This window comes from Echinops telfairi, unplaced genomic scaffold, assembly GCF_000313985.2.
Source record: "Echinops telfairi isolate 266 unplaced genomic scaffold, ASM31398v2 ScPeMD7_7469;HRSCAF=8507_0, whole genome shotgun sequence".
Taxonomy (NCBI): Eukaryota; Metazoa; Chordata; class Mammalia; order Afrosoricida; family Tenrecidae; genus Echinops; species Echinops telfairi.
Genome location: NW_022111372.1, coordinates 41,363,780 through 41,386,505, shown reverse-complemented (window position 1 = coordinate 41,386,505; position 22,726 = coordinate 41,363,780). Strand labels below are relative to the sequence as shown.

Here is a 22,726-nt window from a genome sequence, read left to right as displayed (position 1 = left end):
GGGGTCAAACAACCATTTCACAGGGGTCACCTGATTCATAGCAGAAGCAAAATGACAGTTATGAAGTAGCAACAAAAATAATTTCACGAAAAAAATAAATAATTTTATGGTTGGGGGGTCACCACAACACGTATTAAACATTAAAGGGTCTCGGCATAAGGCAGGTTGAGAACCACTGCTATAAATACTTATGGAAGCAGGCTGTAATGAGTTATGAATTGAGCTGCCAACTGAAAGGTCAATAGTTTGAATCCACCAGCCTACACCAAGAGGAAAAGAGAAGGCTTTCTACTTCTCTGAAGACTTACCGTCTCAGAAACCCACAGGAGCAGTTCCACTCACCGCGAGTCAGAATCGACTCAGTGGCAGTGAGTTTTTAGAGACTGCCTGTCTCCTGAGAGCAGGAGTTGAAAACAGCTTATTGATTCCAGCTGCTTTTTGGTTAGAACCCATGTGCTTTAAACCACTGTGCCAGCAGAGTTCCCAAGTACCTCACTCTGGACATTTTGATGTTTGGTGTGTGCTTGCTCTAATCAATGTCCAGGATTCTAAGATTATGTTTATGGACTATGATCACATGAAAGAAATTTAGTATTCCCAGTTATCAGCACACACACTGACTGATTTAAAGATGCTGCTTTGAATCTTAGCTGGCAAAGAGCAATCTGAATTGATTCCCAGCACTCTCCAGGGCAAGAAGCTATGGGAAGAGGCACCTGGGGTAGGCGCCATCACTTTAAGGTGCTGGCGTTGGAGGTCTCTGTGGCTCTCTTCTGCTCCCCTTCTCCTGGACAGCGTGCCCCCTCCTTCTGAAGAGTGCCTAGGATCTCTGCATAGAGGTTGACTCAGGAGAAACAGAAATATTTTCTTTGGTTTTCTCCTTTTTCTTCATAACTGTGAACTTAAAGTGTATCGATTGCGGGTGGTACTGCACTCCCTTCTCAGTGCTTGTTGATTGAGACTTGTCATCATTGTGTGAGGTTTGTGGAGTGCATCTGATCATTACTAGTATTGGAACATTCATTCCTTTTTTGTTCTACAATTTTTATCAAGTATTGGCAAAATGTAACACAGTATACCCAGTTAAAGTATTAGCCCTACCAAAAGGACTGTTGCCATTTCTGTCAGCTTAGGTGACCTTATCACCTATGAAAGTAGAGAGCTTACCCTTTAAAATGAAAAACCGTACGTAGCGTGGGGTGAACTAGGTACGTGTGAATGTGTGAAGACAGCTGCACTTAGAAGAACCCTGGAAACCTTTTAATAATGTAGTTCCTTAGGAAGATCTTTACTTGTTACCATAATTACCCCTCAAATACTAAATCCAAGGTTCTTTAACTATTGATCTATAGATTGCTATACAGAATGCATTTCTCAATAAATGACTTTTTTAAAGGCCAAAAAAAGAGCTCAGTTTCATCTATCCATACTTAAGTAGGTAATATCCTGGCAGCCCCAGTTTACAAATGAAACCCATCTGATAGCAGAGACTAGAACCTGAATATATTGCTTCCATCAGTCAGATTACTTTCATTTTTATTCCTATGTCTTCTACTCTAGATAGCTGATTTGCTTCTTTCCAATGATTACTTATAGTTCATATTACCTTGTTATGTTAAACTCTATTTATTAAACTAGCTTTAATTGTCTAGGAGAATTTACATACTACCTAAACACAATTCTTCTGTAGAGGCAAGATGTGTATAATTCTTTAAATTTAGAAGAGGCCCTGCCTCTTCCTTATTCTGAAACCTTGCTGAGACTTCTTAAGAGTGTAATTATAGCAGATGGTACAGGTAGAGGTCACAGGTACATTTGTTTCCAGCAGTTAAACATGTTCCGCTGGATTCATTTATTCAAGTAGAACTGGTGTAAACTCACAAAGCTAGCTTTTTTCTTCTTCTAAGCCTGTTTCCAGTTTGTGTGACACTATTCTAGAGACAGGCAGTTTACTTCTTCCCCAGGTCCTCTGACCTTGATTGCTATCCTTGTTCACAGCCCCCCTTGCAGGAGCTGATGTACAATAAAATCTGTGAAAGCCAGGACTCGGGTATGAAAAACCTGTCAGAGAAGGAAAGGGTGGTAAGACTGTACCTGCTAAAAGTGGAAACGTTCAAAAGCAGAACAAACAAGACAGTCCCATTTTCTGACTCTCACAGTCTTCACTATATTATTATTTGCTTAATTCCTAAAAGCGACACTTGTCATTGTTAGCTGATCCTTGGGGAGGAGAGGGTAACATCCCTAAGGGACCTCTTTTATCACCCCTTTTCTCCAGATTAATTTAGCCAAAAGCAGAGAGAGACTTTATAGTCTGGCTATATCTTGAGATCACAGGACACTGCCAGGCATGGAAAACAATCTGGTCAGAACTTTCAATCACAGGAAACCGGAATAAATTGTTAAATACGTTATTAGTCTTGACTCTAAATTAAGAGTTGTTCAGGATGCCTTGCCCAAACTGACAGGCTTTTCTGAAAAGGACTTTTTACTGCTTACTAATACATAGGATATTCAAGGTGAACCTGAAAAACAGGTTTTGACTGAAGTGTGTGGAGGAAAGGGTGAAATAGCCCCTGGGTTGGGCATTATTATACAACAAGCTCCAACCTGTGCAGAGGCTGTAGATGCAGCTAAGGTTGTCACTGTTGAACTTTTTACCCTGGGGCCCTGGGTCTATTTTCCCTTGCTGTGCAATGACGGCATGAACCACTCATATCCTGCTGTTGTAGAAGTCCACACTGAGCACAACTCGTGCGGAGTTAACAGTCAAAACCCGCGAGGAATTCTGACCAATGTTGCTGGTGTCTACAGAAGCCTGTGTTAAGTGAAGAGGCCAAGTGGTCAGTACTGTTTTGTCTCAAATTTAAGGAATTTTTATCTTGATATTCTGGGCCGACCACTAACTATCCATGTTTGCCTCTTTGGTCTCTAATGTTTGTTTTTTTTATTGGCATATAATTTACATACCATACAATTCAGTAGTTTAACTGTTCAATCATATGAAGGAGAATCATACAATCATTACTTTATCAATCTTAGAACACGCACACCATCTTGATTACGTTGCCTTTAAAATGCGTTGTGTACTCACAGTCAGTTTGAGTGCTCCCTTCCCACTCCCGCCTTCATTTCCCACTCCTGCAGCTCCTATCACCCCCACCCCCACTATGCAGCCAGCCCTCCTGTGGGCCACAAACCGGGAAATCCCACAGAAACAATAAAAAACAAAATCAAAATAAGGTGGTATGGATAAAATAATAAAATAAAGACCAAAATACAAATGATGAGTAAGAAAGAAAAAGACCCTCATCAACATTCCAAAAGCCAGGGAACAAATTTCTGTCATGGAACAAGTAAATTGGCTCTAATTCTTTGTCTTACATATAATTTTATTTTTTTAACAGGTGGGGGTGGGGTGGGAGTAGCCCAGGGACAGGCGCAAACAATCAAATTTGGGGGTTGCCATTCAAAGGTATTGTCAAGGACACACTAAGTAGAAAGCACGCTCAGATTTCTGCATCAAATGCTGTGGCTGTGCTTCAACCATGTGTGGTGGTGGGGATCCAGCTTGCAGTCCAGCCCCTGCAACTAGACACTGTTTACACAGAGACTTTTCTGTCTATCTGATGTGGGGATTGGTGAGACTACATTTCTCCTGCCTACATTTTATGTTGACTTTTAGGAACATACTTCTAAGCTAAAACAACAACAACAAAAATGTAAACAGCAGTACGGCTCCTCTCAACCTCTTGCCCTGCCTGCTTCCTAAGGATAATTCCTTTCATTGGTTACATGTGGATTTAAAACACCCCGATCACTATGAATTTGGATTGACCCTTCCTTGGCTGTGGGCTTTGTTGGTTTTTTCAGGGTAGCCCCTGTCAGGTGGTTTCTTGGGTTAAATGGGTTAAAAGTTTCGGGTGCTAACCACAAGCTTGCTTCTCATGTGGGTCTGCCTCTTCAGGGGTCAGAGTCCAGCTTCCTCTGCCCAGTCATGCATTACATTACAAAATTTGTGTTCTCCAGTCCCCACTTCACCCAATTTTGTTCTGTTTTTTTGAAACTTGTGTTTATGAAAATGGACCGTCAGCTTTGCATTCAACAATTCATACATATTTTGCTTCATCTCATTCGTTATAATCCCATTAGGGATTATAACAATACTCATGCTACCTTTTCCTCCTCCTCCCTCTGTTTCCTGTTGTCACTCCTTTCTTAACCCTTCTGAACTTTGTCCTTAGGCCACTGCTGCTCCTTTTATCTCAAATGGTTATGGTTTCTGTATTTTATTTCTTTACTGATTTCAGGAGTGAACTGAGATTAATGAGTGTGCTCACTGCCCTGTTTTTTATTAAGAATTTTTTAATCTTTGCTTTGGGGAAGTTGGCTTTTTCTAGAAAAGAGAATGGTCTGGTAAAAGATCTTTTTAAATTTTAAAGTTCATTTAATTTTTTGAACATGTAATATGATCTAAAACCCAAAAGATAAGGTGTCAAAGGGGCACTGATGCCAACTCAGAGGGATTCCACTGGCCAAGTGTGGACCAGTGGCACCTCCACATCCTCAGGAGTGATGATGACTGACTGTGGCATGCAATGCATTGCAGTGCAACGGGAACTCATGAGTCCGTGCTGGTAGCAATGCCAAATAAGTAAATGGTGGGGCGGGGGGCAGTGTTCCTGTATAGTAAATAACATAACCGGAGGAGGAATGGCTAAAATAGAAAGGCCCCACTTGGCAAGTATCACAATGGCAAATGTCACAAGTCATTAAAGAGGAATGCCAGTCTTGAGGAAAATATCAATCCCCACTCCACTGGGTGAGATGCAGTGAGGAAAGCACGGTAGCCTTTGGTGTGCCCAAGATACAGAACCTGTAGCCTGTCACAGGGAACCAGCTGCTGACTGACCTCTCTACAAAAGCAACCACCAGGGAAGGCTGGCCGAGTTTGAAGTAAAAAGTCTCCTTCCTAACTGATTGCTGAACTAGCTACCCATTTCCCCAGGCCCTGGGAATAGTTTTATATCAAGTCTTCCAAAGTGTGTTTGTATATGGATAATTTAAGTACAAGTAATTTTCCAAAGAAACTCTTATGCTTTTTTGCACTTTTAGAAAAATTACTTAATGCACATTTTAAGTAGTTTTCTATAGCACAGTGGTTCTCAACCTTTCTAATGCCGCAACCCTTGACCCCAACCATAAAATTATTTTTGTTGCTACTTCATAATTGTAATTTTGCTTACTGTTATGAATCGTCATGTAATATCTGATATATGCAGGGTGTATTTTTATTGTTACAAACTGAACATAATTAAAGCATAGTGATTAATCACAAAACCTATGTAATTGTGAAACATTTATTTCTAATTACAAATAAATGAAATTTTGTCTTGAAGCCTGGTGTAGCATGGGAAAGTCTTCTTCATGCCAAATCATCTTATGTGGGCTTATCTGCATGTGGGCGGGCCCGCCTGGAGACAGAGGAACAGTGTCTCAGTTCCTAAGACCATCGGAAATATGTGTTTTCCCGTGGTCTTAGGCGACCCCTGTGAAAGGGTCGTTCGACCCCCAAAGGGGTTGAGAGCCACTGCTATTATCAGTATGTAAACAAAAACACCCTCATTCTTATTTATAGCTGAGTAGTACTCATTGTTCAGTGAACTTTTCGATGGTAACATTGGAAGCATTCAGCATTTGAAAAAACAACCAATTTTTCTTAAAGTTCCTGTTTGTTGGACAAAGGATGCAAAATACATTTGAAGGATGAAAGTGTCACAGAGTGACTACACTTAAGTGTCCAGAGCAGGAGGCCACAGGACCATGGGCCTCTGAGTTTTGGTGACTCCTCCCTCAAGTCCAACTTTCCCCACGTGGCAGTGAGTCTCAAACCCAATATCTGATAAAGTAGTGGTGGCCAGTGTGGTCTGTGCCCCAGGGTTTCTGTTGTGTTAAGTAAAACCAATAATAGTGTGGGCCAAACCAGCTGTGCTTGGTCCTGTGTAAACCTGGGATAAGGAGTCTGTTGCTGCCATGAGGAACCCTTAAGTGACCTATACTGAAATGGAGGGGAGCAGGGGTGGGCATGATAGTAGAGACTCCATCTACTGGTGAGAATGCCATTGCACACCCTGCTTTGTCCTGTAGAATTACTGCCCTGGTGGTTTATAGAACAAAGGCATTCTGGTGTGGCGCCCTCCCAGGCTTTGGTGAGCTGGGTCTTGAGCAGAGGAGTTAGGTCTATATGCTTAGACTGATGTCTCCTAGTGTGCTCTCGGGAAGCTAGAGGTCCCGTCTCTGAGCCAAATGGCACTTGAGTGAAATCTTGTAGTTTCCCGCAGCAGGCTTCCCTTTTGTGCAACAGGGAGACACCACTCCACTCCTATGTGTCCAGGTTGGGACTCTGATTGGCCAAAGGCTCTTTTGGGTTCTTTGTGGCCCCTAGAAAATGTCTGCTAGAACATAGAGAAAATCTAACATTCATTAGAAAGCAACAGTTTTCAAGCAGCAAACATTTTATCATTAAGTGTATGTTATGGGTGTGATTCATTGAACAACATATTTGATAGAACTTGGAAATCCAGTTCTGGTTCATCAAAAGTTTGTCTCTGGTTTCTTAGGATTTCTGAACTGTCCATTATAAACTGATTTGGGGACAACTCATTGAATAGCTTAATATTCAGTGTTCATTTTTTCTATTGCTTGGGAACTTGGATAGTGTGATATCCTGAGCTGTGAGCTTCCGAAAGGTAGGTAACACAGTATGTGGACATGTCTTTAAGTGGGTGGCCTCTGAACTGCTTATGCAGTGCTGTGCTGGAAATCCATGGAAACTCTTGTCTTTTCAGGTGTCTCTGGCCAGTGTTGATTTTACCAGCCTGCAAGCATGGGGAATATTTTTGCTAACCTCTTCAAGGGCCTTTTTGGCAAAAAAGAAATGCGCATTCTCATGGTTGGCCTGGATGCTGCAGGAAAGACTACTATTCTATACAAACTGAAGCTTGGTGAAATAGTAACCACTATTCCTACTATAGGTAAGAAGTCCAGCCCTTCATGCAAACCTATCCTTTCTTCCAGTAGGGCACGTTGCCATCTGGAATAACTTTGGAGGTCTTGGTCCAGTGACAGCAGCAGGAGAAGCCAGCAGGCTCAGGAAATGGCTTTGCTTAAGGCGAGGATTGGAGCCAGTAGGGAAGAAGGAACCTTCTTGTAGGGCATGAGGGAACAGCAAGGCCTTGACTGCTGCTGCCACCACTCATTCAATGAGATCCTCAGGGCATCCTGCCAGCCCTTTCTGAGCCTTCTGTGGGTAGGCAGGTCCATTGTTCAGAAGATGAGCACATGTCTTTATAACTGCAACAGCTCCAGCATAGAAGGGCAGACAAGACGCTCACCTTCCAATCTCTTGCTCCTCAGGTTTCAACGTGGAAACTGTTGAGTACAAAAACATCAGCTTCACCGTGTGGGACGTGGGCGGCCAGGATAAAATCAGGCCCCTGTGGCGCCACTACTTCCAGAATACGCAAGGTAAGCAGCTGGGCCTGAGCCAGTAGGGCCACTGGGCCCAGAGGCACACAGTGTGACCACTCTCTGGCTGTGTCTTCCTGATTTCACAGATGAGAAACAGACCATACATTCTTTAACTACCGTCCTGGGAATCCCAATGTTGGGCTCAGTGGTTTCCCCACAGCAGGCTTCTCTTTTTCAATCAGGCAGCCACTCAGACCCATGTCCTCTCAAAAAATCCCAGGGAGACCCCAGCTTGCTCCCTGTTTTGCTGGCTGCCTGTACTATGTCTCTCACCACCAGGAGATGCCACTGCCATTTTGGAGACGAGGGTGGGGCGGGGGTAGGGGCTTGCATCCTGGAGGCCTCCTTGGGCAGTCTGGAGTATCCACAGCTCATGTGGGATACCTGAGGGTGGTCACACTGAGATCCTCCCAGCACAGGCAGCAGTCAGGAGGCCCTTACTGCTCTTCCACCAAGTCCCTTGAGCTGGGTCCAGTGGTGGCCAATGGAAATCATTCCTCAGCCCCAAACTTTTCCTGTTTCTAATTTCAGAAGTCGGGTTGTATTGCCTGCAAACGAAGCTGGGTGGAGTGAGTTTCCAGTATTTTGCACTAATCCCTGCTTGCTTTGTAGGCTTGATCTTTGTGGTTGACAGCAATGACCGGGAGCGGGTGAATGAGGCCCGTGAAGAGCTTATGCGGATGTTGGCAGAAGACGAGCTCAGGGACGCTGTCTTACTAGTGTTTGCTAACAAGCAGGTATGCCCTGGGCAAGTTCCTCAGCAGCCCACAGAGAGGCCGATGCAGTAAGGGGGTGATCTAGCAGGGTTGCCCAGGGAGTAGGATGTCATCAGTAGCAAATACTCTTATTTGCATCCTTTGATCTGACTCACTTCGCCATCCTGTGTGATAGTGATTGTTCTCTTATGACATTAGGCAAACTGAAGTGATGAGCTCAGATGGAGTGTGCAAACTGCACCTCTTCCCCTATGGCGAGTTGACAACCCTGATATGTGCCGCTTGCTCATGCAGACTCCTGTTTTATCATCTTTCTCTCCAGGACCTTCCCAATGCCATGAACGCCGCTGAGATCACAGATAAACTGGGACTGCACTCCCTGCGCCACAGGAACTGGTACATTCAGGCCACCTGTGCCACCAGTGGAGACGGGCTTTATGAAGGACTGGACTGGTTGTCCAATCAGCTCCGAAACCAGAAATGAGCCGAGACCGGTCCTCCTCCCTTTCTGCCTCCTCTCCCTCCTCCTCCTTCTCTCCGCCCTCTGCTTTACTCTCATGTGGCAAACTGTGCGGCTCTGTGGTGTCGAGTGCCAGAAGCTGTCTCCATGGGTTTGGTCACAGTGTGTATGCACCATGCTGTAAATGTGGCAGACGCAGCCTGCAAACAGGTTTTTTATTTAATGTAAATAGTTTTTGTTTCCAATGAGGCAGTTTCTGGTACTCCTATGCAATATTACTCAGCTTTTTTTATTGTAAAAAAAGAAAAATCAACTCACTGTTGTACTGAGAAGGGATTTCCACACACTGGCCCTGGGCTCCTCCCAGGAGTTACTGTGCTAGAAGAGCCAAGTGCCCTCCCTCTTGGCCTGAGACCTGTGTTGAGATCCATTGTGGTGGTTGGTTTTTAACCTGACTGAGCTCAGTGCATTTTTTAAAAGTAGCTAAAAATAAAAGGAGAACACTTGAACCCACCGAAGGGAGAAATATGCCTAATGAAGGTTTTACAGTAACAACCTGAGTACTAGTCCATCCAATCGTCTGTGTTTCCCTTTGGGAACGTGAGAGAAGGTGACAAAAACAAACCCGCGATCAATTTTGCATGGTCACAATAGAGATCCCTGTAATTACGCTTTGTCTTTGGATCATCCCGTATTTCATAGTTTGTGCTTGTACTTGTGCTCACACGGTTACCAAGGAAACAGGCTTTGAGGCTGTGCTTGGCCCCAGCTACCATCTGAGCACAGCAGGCCCTCTGTTGGACCGCTGGGCCCTAGACCCCTTCATCAGGCTGGGCCACTCATGCTGGCCACTCAAAGGACCCACAGCGGGAACCTCTGCAGCTGGCCATAGCATGGGTAGCAGCCTTTCGGCTCTCGATTTAGAAGCAAGGAACCACCAACCTTTTATTCTGGTCAGGTGTGTGGTGCTTTTGTGTGACCACTTACCAGAGCAGAGAGCCCCAGTACTCCCCGTGCTTACTTAGACACCTTGGCCAAGAGCAGCAGGCTCCCAGGGCGCACGCACGGCCTCCTCCCTCCCACAGGAGTGTGCAAGCTGGGAGCATTCCACCTAGAGCGCACAGCCCGTTGGAGCACCCCTGTCTGTACATGTGTGAAGTAGCTTCCACTCCCTCATCCTGCAAGGGTCAGATTTGCCAGCGAGAAAAGACAACCTCTACACTTTTTTCTTTTGTATTTTGATAAACACTGAAGAAGCTGGAGCTGTTAAATTTTATCTTCGGGGGGGAAAATCCCTCAGAACTGGTTTATTTGGTGTCGTGGAACCTCTTACTGCTTTCAATACACAATTAGTAATCAAATGTTTTGTATACTTGTTTTCAGTTTTCATTTCGACAAACAAGCACTGTAATTATAGGTATTAGAATAAAATCTCTTAACTATTTCATGAGCTCTTCAGTGCATCGGTCCTGGCACGCTGCTCGGAGAAAAACGAGCAGAGTACAAGAAATTATTTTCATATTCAAAATACAAAAGTCCGCAGACCTCTGCACCCTCCCCTCATCTGTCCTCACTCAATTGCGTGCGCACACACACACACCAGCTATGTGCCCCACCATAGGCCTTACAAGTCTCAGAAACCAATAGGGACAGCTCTACTCTGTTGTAGGGTGGCTGTGAGTCAGAAACATCTTGATGGCATTGGGCTTGGAACTAGAAGCGTGTGCGTGCACCCATGCGCAAAGTTGTCTGTATCCACCAGGCTGAATGGATTGGCAGGCCAGCGCCAGGGAGTCACTGCAGTGGCCTTTAGCTTCCAGCTGTGTCTGCTCTAGAATTCAGCAAGGTGCCTGCTGATGTTGGTGGTGTCCTGCAGGTGATAGGAGCAGGAGAGGGGTGGGGTGAGGGAAGTCTGGAGTCCCAGAGAAGGAAGGTGCCAGGCCTGGGGGCCAAGCCAGGAGATGACTCTCGATTAAGTCATGGGTGACGTGGCCTCTTCCTCCCTGTTCTTTCACGTCATCACCCTCAGTGGATCCCTTTGCTTACCTGGCCACCCCCATGACGACCATTCCTTCCTCTTCCTCAGCTACTGGCCTGGCTATGAGGGCCCAATGGACCAAGGGAGTGACTCTCTAAGCCTCAGGTCCTGGCACCCGTGATGCTGCTTTTAATTACACTACCAGAGCCTCCTGGGGGGGCGGGCGGGTACCTTTCATGAGGGTGGAGATAGGGGAGCTATGGGGCAAGTTAGGCATGGCCCTAGAGGAAGGTCTGACCCAGCAGTGGTGACTTTCTCAAATGGCTGCCGACGTGTGGCCTGTGAACCGCAAGTCAGAGGTCCTGCCAGCACAACTAGCATCACAGTCTGCAGCTGCACTCCTGAGGCCTCGTGGAAGTCGTCTGGTGGGCACATCCTGCTGCCTGGGACTGGTGCACCATTACCTTTCCTGACCAAGCCAGGGCAAGGGTTGTTAAGGCTGGGAGGTGTGGAGTGTGAGGTACAGGCAAGAGTAACCTCCACAGCTCATTTTACTTGGTCTGGGAAGTGGCCCTATGGGTTTGGGGTGGCCACTGTTCAGGGCTCCACCCTGGACATCATTTTCCTGGTCCTTGTCCCAGGCTCAGTAGCATCCAAGGTACTGGATCAACTTCAGGAGGTTCCCTCAGTACTGCAGACCGTGCCAATCCCTCTAGAGGTGAAAAACCTGCCGGGGGGGTGGGCATGCAGAGGGTAGATAGGGCACACCCAATGATGTCATACAACTTGGTGGAACCACAAACTCACCACCAGCAAAGTCCGCTGGCCCATCCCCGTCTGGGCACTGCTGACAATGACACTTAACTGGTGGGCATGGCCCAGGGCCTTGGCTTTAACAGGAACCAACATTTTTTTTATTCCTCTAAAAGAAAGAAAATGGATTTTGTTTTTCTATATCTGAAGCAAAAACTAACACGAATCAAGCTTGGATTACATTTATCTTTTTGCCAAGGCAATCGAGTACATTTTGTAAATTTGCCCTATGTTGAGCCAACCACACAGTTGCAGGGAGTGCAGAAGAGGCCTTCCTGCTGCTGCAACAACATATACCCTTAGGCCACTCTCCCCCAGGCCGGGCAGGGGCTGCGCCTAACCCCGTCCTCATTCTCACCTGTCTCCATCTTGTTCCCAACAGTATCCTCTGGTGCATCGTGTTTCCCCCACTGTCTATGAAAACTTACTTCCAGCGGAGTGAGCCCACAGTGGTAGGGAGGAGGGACCTAGTTAGGCTTTGCAGGTTTGATGTGGAGACATCAACTCCATTCACCACCAATGGAATGACTTAAGGCTCCACATTAAAGAAAAGTTCCATGATGCCAGGCGCCCCCATTTACTGCAATGTACACACCCTTTCAAAATAAATTTATTTAAAAAGTAAATCAAGGTAAAGAAAAATAGTAATATTTGCTGTAGCAGTTGAGACCTGGGAGCTGCAGTGGAGGGCAGAGGCATCTGGTCTGCCAGGATGGGCAGGTCTCTCTTGGGCTGACCTAGGCCATCACAGTACAGCCAACTGGTGGGGATAAGACCTGAGCCCTCAGAACCTGCTGGGCTTGGGACTGTCCCAGCCTGGACACTTACTCACCAGACCACCTCAGGGCCTTGGCATGACTTTGACATAGCAGGTCTCCCACCCTGCATTTCTCAGGCTGAGGGACAGTTTGAAGGTACAACCTCATCCTAGAAAAGCAGTTTCCCTGCTGCAGAGGTGCCCAGTGGCCACAGCCTAGCAGTAAGTGGGCTGAGGAGAGACCAGGAACCCTAGGTGGCCAGTCAACAGGTGCATGTGGCTCAGGCATCAGAGTCCGTGTCGTGTCGTTTCCGGGGCTCTGGGCTCTTCCCACTGCATACACTGTGTCCCCACTTCCTCCTCTTGTTGCTGGGGGAAGAATGGTCACTGGCTGAGGAACTAGAGTCATGGCGGCGGTGTCCGTGCCTATGGGAGGGTCGGGGACAGCCTGGTGAGGGGACCTGCACTGCACCTGGGCCAGCACAGTAACTAGGAGCCCACACCCAAGTTTAGGCAGGCCACGCTGGCTGCTGTTAACACCATACAGCCCCAAGACCCACATCACTACTGCCACACAAGTGTGGGCATGCCACAGTCCTGTGTTCCCCTGCCTGAGCCACCCAGATATCTGCCAGTAGGTGGGCCTACCCAGCCGGGGACAAAGGCTCTGAAGAAGCAGCCGGCTCTTTCTTCTGGTGCTTCTCTTTCTTCTTCTCTTTCTTGTGTTTCTTCTTCTTCTTTTTCTTCTTCTCTTTCTTGCTTTTCTTGTGGCTCTCAGAGCTGCAAGGGGGAGCATGAAACCCCTAAGCCCCAACCCTTGCTGCCACAGCTGGGCTTGTCCCTATTCACAGTAGTGTTATACAGTGTGTGTGTGTGGGGGGGGGGGCAGTTGTTGTTAATGGGAGTTTGGGGGCTCAGCTTCCCAGGATGGACCTCCACATGGAAAAGAACACCTGAGCTGTCGACAAACATCACTGCCATCAAGTTAATACTGACTCAAAGCGCGACATCCCCACCCCACCCCCCGTGGGTATGCAAGACTGTTTACAGAAAGTCTGGCCAGCAACTCCATAGTGGGCACCATGGGGGGGCAGAACATACCCACTGTAGCAGTGTTCTCCCACTAAGCATTCCCCTGAACATCTTCGGCATGCAGCCCACCCTCCATGCTGCTTGAGTGCAGGTCTGCTGACCAGCCCAACGCTGCCTGGCACCCATTAGGCACCAGAGTTAAGCTTGGCAGGAAAGGGCCTTTCCCAAGCCTACCCTCCACCCATCTCCTATGAGACCTTTCTTCCTCAACTCTGGGCTGGGTGCAGCCAGGCTCCTGCCCCTCTAGGCTCAGCTCAGGTTCTGTGCCATGAGCACTACCCTCTGATCTTGGCCCTCATGACGGGGCGGCCACCTGACTGCTGGACCTAGAGTCCCATCCCAGGGCTGTACCAAGTACACCTGTGACTTGACCATCTCAAGTCTAGGGACATTTCAGTCTAAACTCAGAAGAGCTCCCAACGTGTCAAGGAAACCAGGGGAAATACAGGGAGGAGCACAAGCGGAGCCCAGAACACAGCAGACACACCCAGACACTGCACCCACCACCCTCCCACAGGTGGGCAGCCAGTCTGGCTCAGAACTTGTTAAGAAACATCCATTTTGTGCTCCAACTTTTCCCGCTGGGGAGGCCCTTTGTGATGTGCCTGAAAATGGCCTTGGCCCAACTTAAAACTCCTATCTTGAGTATGGCGTTAAGCCCAGAGTCCTGTCAGATGCTCGTGTTGCCTGTGTACCCTTACCACAGCTCTGCCTTCTCTTCGGAGTGCAGCTTCTTTTTGGCCGAGGCTGGGGAGGCACCAGCCCCACTGCTTTCCACGCGGTGGTGCTGCCAAGGAAAGCCAAAGCCACACTGGGTAAGGGCGCTGGAGGGAGCCTGGGCAACCCTATGATCATTGCAGACCATTGCAAGCTCGGGTGCCCAGGTCCAGAGGCTGGGCGCATCCTCCAGAGATAAGGCCCTACCTCCCGCCCACACCACAAAGGGAAACCAGACCCCTTCAGCCTTGCCAGTATGGGTTCCCAGGATGTTTGGGGAAAGGAACTTTACTGTGAACACGGACAGGCCCAGCTTGGCAGCCTCCTTGTCTTCTCTGGACAGCACCACTCGGCCTGCAGAGCCACTGTAAGGACACAGGGAAAATGTGGCTGTGGAAGAAGGGCCAAGCCACACCCCAGGCAGGAGTCCCTGCAGCCCTGTCCCCGCATTTGCATCCACTGGGCACCTGGGTTTCTGGGGCCTGCTGAGCTTGGACGACCTGAGTCAGACCCTTCATCTGCACTCACCACCGTCCTGGTAGGCCTGTCCCCAGAAGGACCCCCCACAGCTCACCCCCATCCCTGCCCACGCACCTGGAGCTCCCCAGTCCCACGAGCCGGTCCACACCCTTGTCCACGGGATCAGTTCCTTCTCGCTTACACACCTCGACAAAGTCCTGTGGGGAGAGGTAGGCAAGGTCCTCTGTCCTGCCTGTCGCAGCCCCAGGGCCACCTCCCACCCAGCCCTCCGTGGTTCTCCTGCTCAACCCCTCCCCCGGCAGGGCTTCTCCGCCTCTCACCTCCTTGCTCAGGCCGGTGGGCTGTTTCTTCACATTCTTGTAGCCTCTGCAACGGGGCCAAGGCACGCTTCAGGTAGGGCCTACCCTTATCCCCACCCCGTGCCTCCCGGCCCTGGGGTGCCTCGGAGCCTCGCCCCGCGCGGACAACACTCACAGGGCTGCCATGAGGGCCTCCTGCTCCGCCTGCCGCACCGCGGCCAGCTCCTCCTCCCGGCTCAGCCCCACGGGGCCCGCGCGGTCCTTGGCGTACCAAGTGAGGTCCCGGCCCTTCTGCCACCGGCCCACCGGGGCCATCAGCGAGTTGCCCAGGTAGTTCTCCCGCTGCTTGTCCGTTTTCACGTCCTCCCAGTTGAACTGGTCCTGCCCGCCGCGCACGCCGCCGCGGCTGGAGCCGAACATGGTGCCGGCGGGGGCCGCAAGGGCCTCCGGCAGTGCCGTCAGGGCCCCGCCGCCCGCACGGTTGCCCAGGCCGCAGGGCTCTGCCGGCGCTCGTCGGCGCTCAGCCTGCCTGGCGAGCGCGTCCGGCCCCCGCGTCGTGCGCAGTGACGTCAGCCAGCCCGGCCCTCGGCTCCCCGGGCCGTCGTGCGCGGTGACGCCGCCCTCCCAGTCCCGCCCGCAGCGCCGGGGCCTCCTGGTCCTGCTCGCCGCGGCTCCGAGAGCTGCTGGTGAGCAGCTGAGCGCGGACCCAGGGTCCTCATGAAGCGGACAGCCAAGGCAGTCCCACGGGGGTTGTGCGCTGTACCTCACAAGGGGGGTTGTCAGGAGATTTGACTAGCAGCAAAATCACATTCCGGATTCTGACCCCTGAACCGCCAAAATGATAGTGATGGAAGTATTTTTTGCATGTCAAAAAGTCACAGTCACGGTAGGAACGGAAATCACTGTGGGACGTCAAAGTCAACCAACAAAACCAAATTTCTAATCCACTGGGCAACCCATCTTTGAAGAAAAATCATGCTAGCCAAAGGAAATCATTTGAGCATCTAAATTGTTGGAATGAAAAACAAGCATTGACAAATGTACGACGGCCTTGAAATAAAAGAAGGTGAATCCGGATGTATGAATTGTGGAATAGTTAAACAGTTAGGAGTGATGGGGAAACCCATGCCTGAGTGTCTGAGAATGGCACTTACCTAGTAACTCAAATGGTGGTAATAAGCTAATAGGCTACTGAGCGAAGAATTAAGGAATATGATCCGTTTGTGAAACAAAAACTAAAGTTCAAGATTTGTGAAATAACCGGCTTTAAAAGAATTGGTTCAATTCCAGTTTGGTGTATAAAGGAAATAAAATACTGATGCTACCACAGACTGAGGTTGTGGTTTGGTAAATCATAATAGGCTTTACATTCCATTTGCTCACCACTGAGGTGATTCCTACTCATTGCAACCCTCTAGGACAGAGCAGAACTGATCCTTTAGGAAAGCAGTCAGTCTCATTGTTTCCTCTAGAAGCAGGGACTGGGGTTGAACTGTTGACTTTGTGGTTAGCAGCTCAATGATCAACCCACAGTGCCACCAGGGCTCCTCAGCCTGGCGCTGAAGGGGGAAAAAGTCACAGGAGAATCAGAAAGGTAATCAGCACAGTAGGAGTAACAAACGTATCTCAAAAATTAAGAGAAAGATACTTAGGGATAACAGAATAACAGCAAATGTTGCACCCTAACAACTAAGTAACATGATCTCATTTCAGTGCCCGGTTCTGCCAGCACCTACACCAGTCAGTTTATGTGCAACCAAGGTCAATTGGCATAACAAAGCCCACAAAGAATGTTCTACATCCCACTTTGGAAAATAGCACCTGGTGTGTCTTACAAGCTCCTGAATAGCCACCTCAAGTGCAACCATAACCTCTCCTTGTCCCAAGAAAAGAAGGGGAAGAAATTTGAAAAGCCATAGAAATAGTCCAGGGGACTCAGTCAAACATCAGTCCCCATGACCTTGAGACTAAAACTAGATGGTGCCCAACTACCACTACCAACTGCTCTACAAGGGATCACATGAGAAGATCCTGGATAGAGTAGGAGAAACAGATGGGAACTCAAAATCACACAAATGATCAGGCTTACTGGTTGGACAGAGACAGGGGGAACCCTAAGACTAGGCCTTCAGGTCTGGAAATGAACTCAACCTAGTGGCTCATTTTTCAGTCAAATCATAGCCAGTTCTGTAAGGGGAACAATAACACTAATGAGATATGCACTTGGAATAAACAACCATTTGAGATGAAAAAGGCAGCATTTTAAAAAGTCCAGCAGGGTTAGAAAGGAAGGCGGAATGGATATAGGGAACTCAAGGAGGAAGTGGAATAAGTAATGCTATACTGGGGGGTTGCAATAACTGAGATAAAACCAAACTGACTGCTGAGTTGATTTTAACTCCTACAGACATTAGGACAGGGTAGACCTGCCACTGTGCGTTTCTGGGACGTTGACCCTTTACTGGAGTAGAAAACCTCATCTTTCCCCACAGAGCGGCTGGTGACCTTGTGCTTTGCAGCCCACTGTGCTACTGACCTGCTCTACAAACCTTCACCCAATTAACAGCAAAACGTTTCTAAGAAACCTTCAAAAAGCGACTGGCAGTTCTTTAATGCTTCCGCCCCACCCCCACCCCACTATCATGACTCCAATTCTACCTTACAAATCTGGCTAGACCAGAGCATGTACACAGGTACAGATAAGAGCTGGAAACACAGGGAATCCCAGACAGATAAACCCCTCACGACCAAAAATGAGAGTAGTGATACCAGGAGGGCAAAGGTAAGGTGGAGTGGGTGGGTGGGGAGGAGGGAACCAATCACAAGGATCTACATATAACCCCTTCCATGGGGGATGGACAACAGAAAAATGGGTGAAGGGAGACATCAGTCAGTGTAAGACATGAAAAAATAATTTATAAATGATCAAGAGTTCATGGGGGAGGAAGGGGGAGGGAGGGAAGAGAAAAAAATTGAGCTGATACCAAGGGCTCAAGTAGAAAGCAAATGTTTTGAGAACGATGATGGCAACAAATGTACAAATGTGCTTGACACAATGGATGGATGGATGGATTGTGATAAGAGCTGTACAAGCCCCCAATAAAATGATTAAAAACAAAACAAAAACTGGTATTTACCACAGTGGATAATGCATTATTTTTACATTATTGTTTACCTTAAGTTATTGTGGTTTTAATAATGAATACTCAAAAACAATTATTTTGTTGTTCTGATGAAGCAGTAATTAGAAGAAATGTGGATTCACTACAAAGTTGTTTGGAAATGTTCCTGAAACCTTCATTTGGCATTGCAAAGTCATCAGTTGCAATGATCAATAATGGCAGTAACAATCATTTAAAAATACTTTTGGATAAAACATTTCATTTATCACCTAGTTTAGCAGTCGATCACCTATGGGATTTAATGAGAATACATTCAGTTAGTGGATTCGGATGCTACTGGATGTGCCAAAGGGAACCCTGATGGCATGGTCAGGTGGGCGGTTTGAAACGTCCAGCCGCTGTGAGGGAACAAGAGGAGGCACTCTACTCCCCTCAAGAGGGACAGTCTTAGCAACCCCGGGGCAGTTCTACTCTGTCCCATCGAGCTGATATGAGTTGGAATCGACTAGAGGTCAGTGGCTTTGGGTTATATTTGCCAATTATGGTTGAATTAAAACCCTGGATTTGCAACAGATACAAGAGTTTAGAGACAATTAACAAAAATATTCTCTGAGAATCAGGTGGTTATACGGAATTGAGAATGTAGAGTATCATGTATTTTGCTATTATTTATAAGTTGTGTGCTGCACATATTTGATGTCATTAAATGAATACACTATGCACCTATACACAGACATCTTATGTACATCCATACACACACAGTGAATTATTATCCCTACTTCTCATCAGTTGTTAAAACATTTGCAGGTCGAGTCCACCTGTCATTACGCCAATGATGAATTGAATCAAGAGCTTGAATTTAATCAATAGTGTGATTGATGACGTCACAGGCACAGCAAAGCGAAAGGCCAGGCTGGGGAAGAAGGCTGCCACCAGGAGAGATTGCCCCTTGGTCCAAGCTGCCCTCTTGCAGCTCCGTGGCTCTCTTCCTAGTTTTCTGATCCCACTTTCAGACTCCCATTTGTCCTATAATTTTGGTCAACACCTGCCCCCTCCCACACAAAAGTTACACAGTGGGAGTCGGACATAATGAGCACCTGATCTGTACTATTGCCAAGCCATCTTTGGGCCTTCATTTCTTTACATATGGTGCAAAAAAGGGAGAAAAATAGGGTCTTCTACTCCCGTAAACAGTTACGGGCTCCGAAACCCACAGAGAAGTCCTACCTGTCCTACAGGAGGGCCGCTACGAGTCAGCATCGATTCAATGGCAATGAGGTTTTGTTTTATGGCCCAGGGAAGGCCAACTCCTCCCTCTAGGCTCTTCTCCCCACACACCCCTTCCTGCCTGGCCCTGACCACTCTGACATCAAACATTTCTTTATTCCACACCACACACTAAGAGCACAGGTCTATCACTTGTCCGGGGCTCCTGGCTCAGGTAGAACCAGCATCACCTGCCAGGGTGAAAGCCTCGGCTCTCCTGTCCTCTTCAGCTCACCTACTGCCAGCCCTTCAAGTCACCTGTCTGAAACACATTTGGACGTGGTTATTCTTCCGAGCTTCCGGAATTGACCTGTGCCGCCTACTCCCTTAAACCATTAGTCTCGCAAACCCACAGGAGGTGACTATGAGTCGGCATTGACCTGATGGTGTGAGTTTTTTAAGAGCCTGGTGTAGTAGTAGTTATGCATTGGGCTGCTAACTGCAAAGTGAGTAATTCAAAACCAGCCACTCCACGGGAAAAAGATGAGGCTTTCTACTCCTGTAGAGTTACACTCTCAGAAAGCACAGGAGCAGTTCTACCCTGTCCTAGGAGTCAGAATTCACTTGATGGCACAGCGTTTGGCTTTTGAGAGTTTGCCACATGTCAGTGCAGTTACTTTTGGGTCCTGGAGGGAAGGGGAGGGGAGGGAAGTGGGTGCTGTCACGTACTGGCTCTGGTCGCCGTGAGAGATTGATGGCACTGGCATATGGGACCCCTTCTCGCATGTTATTTCTGTTCTTTATGTATGCCATTTTTAAAAGGTTGTGGTGCTGGTGACAAATATTGAAGGTACCATGGACTGCTAGAGAACCAATCTGCCTTGGGAGCAGCATGCCAGTGCTCCTTAGAGGCTAGGATGGCAGGCTCTGTCTTACAGACTTTGCAGATTGTCGGGAGACCAGACCCTGGAGGACATCACATTTGGTGAAGTGGAGAGGCAGTGAAAGCGAAGACCCTCAACGAGATGGATTGACACAACGGCTGCCAACCATGGGCTCAAGCCTCGGAACAATTGTGAGGCTGGCACAGGAGCGAGCAGTTTTTCATTTGGTTGTGCAGAGGGTCATTATGGATTGGAACCAGCTAGCTGCCACATCAGCATGTATGTAACTATGTCTTCGTCAATTTAAGTATGTTATGTAAAATTGTAGGTGGCCAATTGATTTTAATAAGCCATTCCACACTCAACGTGCAGGTCTGTTCCATACGTGACACCCTCAGCTCTTCTCATTCATGCAACAGCTACTCAGCACCAAGTAGGCACTATGCCAGGTGTTGGTGCTACAGTGAGCTTACACTCAGGTGTGGGAGGCATACCACACGTGTGAATTGTCACCTAGTAAGACTGGCCTGCTAAGGGAGACCAAGCAGAAACTGGGAGGGAGGAAGGAGGATGGCAGGCTGAGGGTAGGGTGCTGCCCTCAGAGACAACAGTGAGGAAGGATGCTAGGTGTGTGATGCAGGGCCCCAGGCTTTACCAGAGATAGAACAGGAGTACCGGCGACCCACAGAAAACGCATCCTGCCTCGTGCGTGCGTGCAGAACACAGCCGAAGCAAGGAGTCTGGGGAGGAGACCACTGCCATCAGCCCCGTGATGGCGCCACAGACCATGCAGCAGGAGTGGATGTGGAGCAAGGGCTGTGGTTGGACACAGACGGATCATGAAGGCAGAGCTGCGGTGTGTGAGAAGGGCTAACGGACAAGTTAAAGGTGTGCCCAAGAGTCCAGGTGTGCCGAAGATCAGGGATAGGGTAAAAGCCAAAGGTGGCTGCGAGGATGAGCTGCCACCTACGAGAAGGGACCAGGCAGGAATCCATTGGTCCAAGGCACCCTGTCCTTCCTGGCAGAGGTGCAGAGCAGGGAACGGGCAGTCTGGGGTGCGGAATGGGAGCCTGCGTTAGCAGTTCTTAGACTGGGTAAGACAACCAGTGCTCAGGTGTGTGTGGAGACAGGGCAGTGAGCGGTTGAACAAGGTGGAGGTGGCGTGTGCCGATGGCCAGGGCAGTTTCTGTGGGACGGGCCTGGTTCTGGGGAAAGCAGCAAGACACACATGGAGACGACGCTGAGGCACCTGGCTGCAGAAGTGAGTGATGGGGTGGTCAGGGAGCACAGCTGAGGCTGAGAGGGGGACTCACTGTGGTGCGGTCCCCCGTGGGCAGGAGGGGAAAGGATGGGCAGAAGCTGGTTACGGGACAAAAACTGCCACCGCCACTGGTGTGTCTTCTCATGAAGATGGTGGAAAGACAGGAGGGTTAGGAAGAAGCAGGGCAGAGAGCAGCAGGCAAGCCTGTGGGGCATGGGCTGGTAGCTGGGCCTTTCTTTGGCTGCATCCTGGTGGGTGCATGGCTGCATTCAGGCACAGTGGGCCACAGGGCAGCCTCTGACAGACAGGCATCAGCATGATTCAGCCATCCCAGGCCTCTGCCGGGCCCTGGACACCACCAGCTCCAGGCCTGGGAGAGGGGTGCCTGCAGTCGGAGCAGCTGGCAAGTGCTCCCGGGGTTCTTTGAAGAAGTGAGGGTGCTGGAGCAGAAAGGAGGCAGTGCACAGCCTGTCACCAGTCCTGCCAGTTCTCACCACAAAAGGCTGCATGCAGGTCTGGGAGGGAGTTCAGACAATCAGCTGGTTGCTGCCTGCCGTACCCCTCCAGGACCCCACAGGCCACCAGGCAGCCTAGCACAGTGCTCGGCAGGGAGGGGGCACTCAACCTGCACGCATGGCAGGGAGAGGAGGACGAGAAGGGAGGGGCAGACACCAGAGCGAGAATGCAGTAGGCTTTCTTATTTATACTTTTAAAACATCCAGAGCAGGGAGAAGACACCTGCTCCCTGTCTTTACAGCTTCCTTCCTGGGGTTGCTCGAAGTCACTTTTTGGTCCAAAACCGTTTGTACCGCTCCATGTCAAAGTCGTCCTCGAGTTCGGGCTCTTCCTTCTTTCCTCGGAACTTGGCCTCCCGTTTCCGGAAGCGGGCCCTTCTCTCTTCAGGAGACAGCTGGTCAATGTCTACAGGCATCTGTGGGAGAAGTTAGGAAGCCATGCACACCTTGAATCAACTCAAGAGAAGGGCTGAGCCAAAGACAAGGCCAACGTCAGCTGATCTGAAGGGAAACTGACCAACGTCTTACCGAAATGACATTTCCCAAGAAATGTTACACATTTCTATTGTGTGACAGTTCAATGTCATAGTCGGCTTGAATGTGTTTAAAGAGGTCCCCCCACCATCCGTGGTCGGTCCCCCAGGATCTGAGCTTTCTTACACAGACCACTGATCCATCCCATCTGAACATGGTGCCCTGAGCTGAGCTCTGGGTCTCCCTCGGCTTCGCCCGTACAGCAGCCGCCCTTCCCAGTGACCTGCTCCGTGGTCTGAAGGTGTGGGTTTGTTCCAGGACACCTGGTGCAGAGGCCCTGGGAAGGGCGGTTGGTTCCTCTGCAGCAGCCCTCCTCAGAGAGCACCACGGGGAAGCCCAGGGACCGCCTCCTGCCTCCACCC

The 22,726-nt window shown here is 48.9% G+C and overlaps 2 protein-coding genes across 2 annotated transcripts; one reads left to right on the top strand and one right to left on the bottom strand.

Annotated features, from left to right (window-relative positions):
* The first annotated feature begins 6,825 nt into the window (after positions 1-6,825).
* On the top strand, positions 6,826-10,151 carry ARF1 (ADP ribosylation factor 1). Its single transcript, XM_004696880.2, has 4 exons — positions 6,826-7,034; positions 7,417-7,527; positions 8,143-8,267; positions 8,569-10,151. The coding sequence occupies exons 1-4, from the start codon at positions 6,887-6,889 to the stop codon at positions 8,728-8,730; spliced, it is 546 nt and encodes a 181-aa protein (XP_004696937.1). The 5' UTR covers positions 6,826-6,886; the 3' UTR covers positions 8,731-10,151.
* Positions 10,152-12,091: 1,940 nt separating this feature from the next.
* On the bottom strand, positions 12,092-15,300 carry CUNH1orf35 (chromosome unknown C1orf35 homolog). Its single transcript, XM_004697272.2, has 7 exons — positions 15,018-15,300; positions 14,864-14,909; positions 14,658-14,740; positions 14,356-14,428; positions 14,048-14,133; positions 12,903-13,034; positions 12,092-12,680 (listed from the first exon to the last, which is right to left on the bottom strand). Exons 1-7 carry the CDS (start codon positions 15,260-15,262, stop codon positions 12,536-12,538), a joined length of 810 nt encoding a protein of 269 aa, XP_004697329.1. The 5' UTR covers positions 15,263-15,300; the 3' UTR covers positions 12,092-12,535.
* Positions 15,301-22,726: the final 7,426 nt, after the last annotated feature.